The 8,064-nt window shown below is 42.0% G+C and overlaps 1 protein-coding gene across 2 annotated transcripts; it reads right to left on the reverse strand.

The window, feature by feature from the left end:
• Positions 1 to 345: 345 nt before the first annotated feature.
• Positions 346 to 5,911, reverse strand: LOC146960850 (V-set domain-containing T-cell activation inhibitor 1-like). 2 transcript variants are annotated; one of them, XM_085772006.1, is made up of 5 exons: positions 5,575 to 5,911; positions 4,861 to 4,925; positions 3,615 to 3,974; positions 2,209 to 2,460; positions 346 to 703 (listed from the first exon to the last, which is right to left on the reverse strand). In XM_085772006.1, the coding sequence occupies exons 1-5, from the start codon at positions 5,577 to 5,579 to the stop codon at positions 591 to 593; spliced, it is 795 nt and encodes a 264-aa protein (XP_085628132.1). In that variant the 5' UTR covers positions 5,580 to 5,911; the 3' UTR covers positions 346 to 590. The 2 variants fall into 2 exon arrangements, with proteins under 2 accessions (XP_085628132.1, XP_085628130.1); XM_085772004.1 differs by having other exon boundaries at positions 5,588 to 5,909.
• Between the last annotated feature and the right edge of the window lie 2,153 nt (positions 5,912 to 8,064).

Here is an 8,064-nt window from a genome sequence, read left to right on the forward strand (position 1 = left end):
AGCTACAAAGTTACTAACCGTTTCCTTCCGCGCAGCAGTTGGCAACACTAACACTCAAAATACACTTTTTTTTCACGAAAAAATAACAAACCGCCACCTGACGTTTCACTTGGCTACTAAATAACTTCTGAATAATTAACTTCTGACACCATGTTGTAGCGTTATCGCTATCGTCAAGACGAAGGAGGCAGGAGCACATCAAAGACACACCAGCTGTTAGGTCCAGGAAACGTTGGTCTGATTTATTGTCACCATGACAACTCTAACATTCTAAAGTCTAACATTCTAAAGTCACCTAGCAGGACTTATCTCTACAACAAACAGAAAGAACAGGGCATGACACAACTGATAATGACACAACAAATAATTCACCTACAGTAAAATAAGACACACAGGCTTCGCAAGTGGAGAAAAAAGCACTAGAGATAAATGCTGTTACATGGTACCAGCTCCCACTGTAATGAATAATAACCCAAATATCAATATGCATTCAGGAATAGAAGTGGTGAATGCAAAACAATGTAGCATGAGATAAGATTGGAAAATATTTAGTAGTCTCTGTATTTAATTGTTTGTGTCTGTGTGTGTGATCAGGCCAGATAAGTGATGCAGAAGACGCCGGTCACGATGCTGATGTAAGACGAGGTCAGCTGGGGCGAAGAGGAGCTGAAGTTGAAGTACGAGGTCTCCCACACGCCGGAGTCTGACAGGTATGAAAAGAGACGTTTAAATGTTGTGGTAAAAGTGATGAAAAACTGTTTATATCAATGAATATATTACAGTAATATTCTTTATATTTAGAAATACCTGATTGATAAGCATTGGTAAAATGAGAATATTGAATTACCAGTACGTTGTTTGACTAGTATGGGTCAGGTCTAATCACAAAAAGACATAATTATGGTAAAAGGGATAGTTCACCCAAAATTCAAATTACACTCATTATCTACTACTCCCCCTCATGTGGACTAAGGGCTGGGAGAAGTTTCAGAGTCCTCCGTGGCTTCTCTGAGTTACAGGGGGTCTCGGCGTAGCAGTGCATGTCCATATAACGGTTGCAAATGGATACCAACTGTCTTCGTAACAAAAAGACACACCAAAAAACATCCAAATACCTCCATGCTGCTCATCTGTAATGTCCGTCTTGTATTGAAGCCCCGACATGAGAAATTTTTCAGAAAAAAATTAAATAAGTCTATGTTTCAAGCTTGTTTGTAGCGGAAGCTCCCAGCACTGCTCTTCAATCAATCATCTTCTTGGTCCGTCCAAATCTTGCACGATTTGCGCCAGCGTCAGTGCAAATCAATACAAGACGGACATTACATACGAGCAGCATGGAGGTATTTGGATGTTTTTTGGTGTGTCTTTTTGTTACGAAGACAGTTGGTATCCATTTGCAACCGTTATATGGACATGCACTGCTACGACGAGACCCCCTGTAACTCAGAGAAGCCACGGAGGACTCTGAAACTTCTCCCAGCCCTTAGTCCACATGAGGGGGAGGAGATAATGAGTGAAATTTCAATTTTGCAATGAAGAAGTGGAGGATCAGTTACACTTATTTTTTTATTGTACACATGTAGTCAGATTTTGGTTAGACATTCAAAAGTGGCTAAGACCCAAAAATATTCACTTCGAATTTACACCATTAAATATTTTGCTGGGAGTACTGGAGATAAACTGCCCACAGATTGTGAACACCATCATCCTTTTGGGGAAAATATTTATTTTTAAGACCCAAACAAAAACACTTCTGAATTTGGCTTTTTTTAGAAATAAAGTGCGATGCCAATTTCTTTTGGAAAAAATTATCGCATCCAATCAAGACAAGATAGAAATGCATAACAAAAAATGGGAAAAACTTACTTTTGAGTGAAGGTATACTAAGTAGTTACTGTTGATATAATTTTTAGTAGTTTCACATCCTTTTTTTGTTGTTGTTGTTGTTGTTGTTGTAGTGTTTTGTGTGTTTGTCTTTTGTCTGTTTGTGTATTGGTCAGTGTATTGTCGGTTTATACATTGTATATGCCTGTTCCCATTTTAAAAAAAAATTAAAAAATAAATAAATAAATAAATAAACTTACACAGATTAAAAAAAAAAAAAAAAAATTCAATTTTGGGTGAACTATCCCTTTAATGAAGCTCATTCAGAACTGGACTTTTTCTAGTTTCTATAGGGAAACCTGAAGTAATCATATGAACTCTGACCTGTCACGGTCGCCTGAGAGACGGACAGCACCAGGGGGTTTTCTATCCTGCAGGTGTAGGTGGTGCTGGTGTTGACCGGCTGCAGCTCACTGATCACGGTGTAGATTCCTCCGGCGCCTTGCAGGAAGCTGGTGCGAGCCTTCAGGACGGCGTCTTCGCTGTCCAGCCACGTCACGTTGGGTTTAGGGAACCACCTGCTGGCCTCGGCCGTCAGGACGCCTTTGGAGAAGGTGAACGACGGGGCTGAAAAGGCTGGGGAACAAAAAAGAAAAGAAATCAGGGCGACATGCTGCATCATACGGAAGCCCTGAGTGGACAAACATAATGAATACATTTTTATTTCCTGAAGTACCAACATCGACATAACTGATTGGAGATCACCTCAGAGGAGGTTAGGAAGACTTCAGCTTTATCTCACTGAAGTCGCTGATGTCATTGTTAAAGGGATAGTTCAACATTTTGGCAAATTGGCCCATTGCCATAATCCCTATAGTCATAGCAGTAGGTTCGTTACCTTTAATTGTTGGTGCAAGCTATTTTTAGAATGGCGGAGCAGAGCCGTGAGCTGCTCAGAGCTACGCTATGGAGGCTCATTATGGGATTTCTTGGTTTCCCTCATCAAACTCATCAAATACACAATCCAACAACTCCACAACGCTCTGGTGGACAAGTTGTGAGCTGCACATTCACCACGCTATGAGATAATAACACAACGTTACCACACAGAGTTGTTTTAGAGGGAAATTTATGCAAAACTGCTAATGCGCATTTAAGTCGGGGGCAGTTTTTCATCAAGCAGTCTCTGTATTTCCCTCTAAAACAACTCTGTGTGGTAACGTTGTGTTATTATCTCATAGCGTGGTGAATGTGCAGCTCACAACTTGTCCACCAGAGCGTTGTGGAGTTGTTGGATTGTGTATTTGATGAGTTTGATGAGGGAAACCAAGAAATCCCACAAGTCTCTGTAGCGTAGCTCTGAGCAGCTCACGGCTCTGCTCCGCCGTTCTAAAAATAGCTTGCACCGACAATTAAAGGTAACGAACCTACTGCTATGACTACAGGGATTATGGCAATGGGCCAATTTGCCAAAATGTTGAACTATCCCTTTAAATAGTGTTGAATTAAGATTTTCCCGTCCGATCAGTTGTGTCTCTTTAACCACTCTCTCTGTAAACATGGTGACAAGCACAATTTATGACACATAATGATGACTTGTGTAATCAGCCAACCACAGTTAAACAAATGACAACATAACTTAAACACATTAAAGTGCACCACAGTGTGTTTTAAATGAGAGTTTTACAGTTTACGTGTCTAACTAGGTCTGTTGAAGTAAAGTTTTAACTGTGTTTTCTAATTTTCTGAGTAAACACACAGTGTGAAACCAGAAAGACGAGTCGTCCTACCTGCTGTTCTGAGATGAATGTTGACACTTCCTCTCCCGTCTGCAGAGTCGATGCTGCAGGTGTACTCTCCCTCGTCGCTGCTCCTCACCGTCCTCAGCAGCAGGGAGGCGTTCCCCGCGATCAGACCTGAAGGGAAGAGCTCGGTCCTCCCTCTGAACTGGGAGCTCTGGTCCTGGAGAACCGGAGCTCCCTCCTCGTACTGGTACACCAGCCCCTCCTCGTACTCCCGCTCCCAGGTGACGGACAGTTCGCTGATCGTGGGTCGTCCGCTCTCCGAGTGGAGGAAGCAGCTGAGCAGCTCGTCCTGGCCGAGGTTGGCGACGGGCGCTGCGTTGGTGGTCAACACGTCCGACGTGTTCCCTGTGGGACAAAGACACAGACTCAGGGTCAACAGGGAGGATATATCTACATGTACAGCCATTCTTTAGTGAAGAATGGTTGTTTTTTAAGCGCAAATTTAAGACTTTTAAAGGATTTCACTCCCTTCATAAAGATCTAACTGCTTTATTAAAGCTCTCATATTGTATAAAGTTACATTTCCATGTCCATGTCTATAATGAAGATCTGGGTTCTACTGTGAAAGTATCAAATGCACAGAAACTGAGCATTAAAACAAGTTGTCCTGACTTCTGCAACGTTGTGATGTCACAACAAAGCAGCCACAATGCTACAATACAAGTCCAGTCAACCTGGAACCACGATCCCATCTTGCAGGATTTTGGTTTCTCTGACTGTTTCATCTGAAGTTACCTGATTTTACTGCAGGTTCTGATTCACAAATGTCACTTTTTTTAAAGTATATTTTTGGGCTTTTTCACCTTTAATTGATAGTGTAGTTGAGAGAGAGACAGGAAATGGGAGTCAGAGTTAGTTGGGATTCGACACGGGGCCGGCTGCAGCGAGGACTACACTACAGCCTCTGCATATGGGGCGTCTGCTCTACCAACTGAGCTAAACGACGCCCCACAAATGTCACTTTTATTTACAAAGACTCCTCTGATCTTCTGTCTAACACAACGACACATGATGTTTTGTTCATTGGCTGACGTGAACCTGCCGTTGTCTTATTTAAACAACTTAATCTGCAGGTTGTTTTTTTCCCCCCTCCTCACACAAACACACGTCCATGAACGTCTCAACAAACATTTATCTAGCTTTTTAGTTCAAACAAACACAGTACAAACAGGACACACACAAACACACACACACATACACGTGTTGCTACATGATAAACCGTGTGTCTCACCTACGAACGCGAGGACCAGGATGATGATGAGGATGGAGCCAATTAAGACGATGAGAACGATCATGCTGTGCACACACACACACACACACACATACACACACACACACACACACACACACACACACACACACACACCACACACACACACACACACACACCACACACACACACACACACACACACACACACACACACACACACACACACACACACACACACACACACAGAGGAATAAACACAAACACAGGAGAGTGTGAGGAAACAGCTTCAGGTAAAATCTACACAACATAATTTACACGAGTGTATGTTCACAAACGACTATTTAAAAACACACAAATATTAATCTAATATTACGTCACACTCACGTGGCTGCGTTTGTGCTGAGGCAGCGTTTCACTGTTGAGGTGGAGCCTGAGTGTACAGCTACACTGAAGCATTTACGATCTTTAGTTGATCATTTTCTTTCTCTGGGCTTTGAGTTGTTGAAATGAAACTGTCTCAAACATTCAGAGAGGAAACATGCTTCCTAAACATGAAACCAATACCAGCTCTTCAACTTAAAGACAATACAGAGCTGTCAAACTAAGGACATTATCTCCCAGTTAGAAAGCAGCAGTGGGAAAGAAGGAAACACTCAAAACGTTGTACATGTTTGATCATCATCATCAGTAGCAGCAGCAGCAGCAGCAGCAGCAGTAGTGAACATATCCAAACCTCATGACCACACCTGTAGTAGATGATCTGGCCCAGAGACGCCATGGCTGCCGACAGAACAAATGCTTCAATCCTGCTGCTGCTGCTCAGGTCAAAGGTCCAGTCATGCCACTCGCCCTCAAGTCCAGAATATCACACCCTTCTTCTTTTCTTCCTCCTCTTCTCTTCCTCCTCCTGCTGCTGTCTCCTCCAGAGTGTCAGTGTGCTCCTTCGCCTGTTTGTCCTCCGTCTGCAGCACGTGAAACACAACACCATAAGTAAATATTCGTTTTAAGGCGTGGGCTTCGTTCGTGTTGTCATGATGTTGTCACAATAACTAATTTCTTATCAAATGAACAGGAGCATTTTGTTCATTTAGACAAAGAGAAAAGGGACTCGGCTCGCTTGACGTCTGTATGTGTTGATAACTGGAAGATTTGGTTTGTGTGATTATAGATTACAGTATTATAGTATTGGCTGCTGCTGGCTCACACTTATGTAGTGAATACCAAGCTTCCTCCAACACTTTCAGCATGAATTTTATACCATGAAACAAAAGATCTACACCGATCAAACAAACACATTGGTTTTCTGTATATAACAATATATACAGATAACCAATGTGTTGTGAAAATATTAACTCTATCGCCTCTACGTTAACAGTGAGGCTAATTACGAAATGCACTGATAATGTTGTGTCGTGGGAAACAGGATGAACAGCATCAAGATGTGAAAGTACAAAGGGATGTCACACTCCCTCAGTGGTCAATTCTTCCAACCTCAAACCAGTCTAACACAACAGTTTCATACTGGACAACCAAGTGAAATAAATGCATCTCGTTTCAGTTTTCAGCTTCAAAACGCAGCATGGGCACGAGTTATTAATAATGATAAACTTTTGTAGCATCTTTCTTGACACAGTTACAAGGTGCAAAGAGAAAACTGTTAAAAACAAAACACAACCAAAGAAAAGAACAAAATTAAAATCCTGTGACCCATGGTATTTACGTACTGTAAGACCAAAAATTAAAGTATGAAAACCCTACAGAGACAAAAAATAAAATAAAAATTGTAGCATAATTTGTACAACTCATTTTCTGTAGTGGTTTTCTGCCATATCATCCTATGGTGATTAGCAAAAAATTAGCTTGAACCATCAATCAAGGCCTGACTGATTTTTATCATCTGATCGAATCCATTCTCAGACATGGCCTATCAATGTGTCGATTATATGTTGATTAACTTCTGCTTTTCCCACAGTCTGGCAGCGTGAGACCTTAATCATCACTCGTGACTGGTGGTCAAAATGAGGATGAGGTTAAGTTGAAAGCAGAATAAATATGATGCTCAGTAAAATTATTTGAGAAGTAAAATGGCATGGTGCCACCATTATGAAAGTGCTGATGACTGGCACAAAGTGATCTGTGGTGAGAGCTCAGGTATAAAACGGTGTCACAGATTATTTATGTTCTCACACAGGAGGAAACGGCTTCTGAGAAAACAACTGAACCATAATCTTCTGCTCAACATGCCTCACTTTGATCACGATGGCGCTCAGAGACTTTTTCAACTAATATCAACCGCTGTGAGCATTTTCATGCTCATAGTCCTCTTCTACATCCTGCAGTACATATTCGACATGGAGTTTGTTTGCTCGTGCCAAGCAGGTTCCTATAAGAATGGTATACTGTACATGACGGCCCCCTCATTGAGCCGTTCCATCGGAGGAGGATTTTCCCCAGCTGCTCCTGCTGGCGTCTTTGTTGCAGGTGCTGCAGCTCCTATAATAACTTCTGTGTGACCATGTTTTTAAGCTGGTGACTCGGTGCATTGGCCTTGGTGCTGTGTGGGCGTCTGCAGTTCTGTTGGATGGAGACTGGTTCTTCTGCCTGCAGACAAACCTCAACAACATCTACACTGGACTTCCCTGCAAAGTAAATCTGACCTACAATAAGAGGCGAATTAAAGATACTTATAAAAAGGAATCACTTGTAAGTAACAAAAAAAACAATACACAATATAATTATTTCACAAAATTGTAGATTGTAGTAGATGATCCAGCCATGGCTGCCGACAGAACAAATGCTTCTATCCTGCTGCTGCTGCTCAGGTCAAAGGTCCAGTCATGCCACTCGCCCTCAAGTCCAGAATATCACTCTTCTTCTTCTTCTTCTTCTTTTCTTCCTCCTCTTCTCTTCCTCCTCCTGCTGCTGTCTCCTCCAGAGTGTCAGTGTGCTCCTTCGCCTGTTTGTCCTCCGTCTGCAGCACGTGAAACACAACACCATAAGGCGTTGTCATGTCGTCATGTTGTTGTCACAATAACTCATTTCTTATCAAATGAACAGGAGCATTTTGTTCATCTAGACAAAGAGAAAAGGGGCTCGACTTGTGTCACCAGCTTGACGTCTGTATGTGTTGATAACTGGAAGTCTGGATTTGATTTGTGTGATTATAGATATTGGCTGCTGCTGGCTCACACTTAGTGAAGATAATCAGTTTAGATATCAAACC

The sequence above is a fragment of the Trachurus japonicus genome, unplaced genomic scaffold (genome assembly GCF_045865225.1).
Source record: "Trachurus japonicus isolate A0001 unplaced genomic scaffold, Traja_1.0 AP029916.1".
Classification (NCBI taxonomy): Eukaryota; Metazoa; Chordata; class Actinopteri; order Carangiformes; family Carangidae; genus Trachurus; species Trachurus japonicus.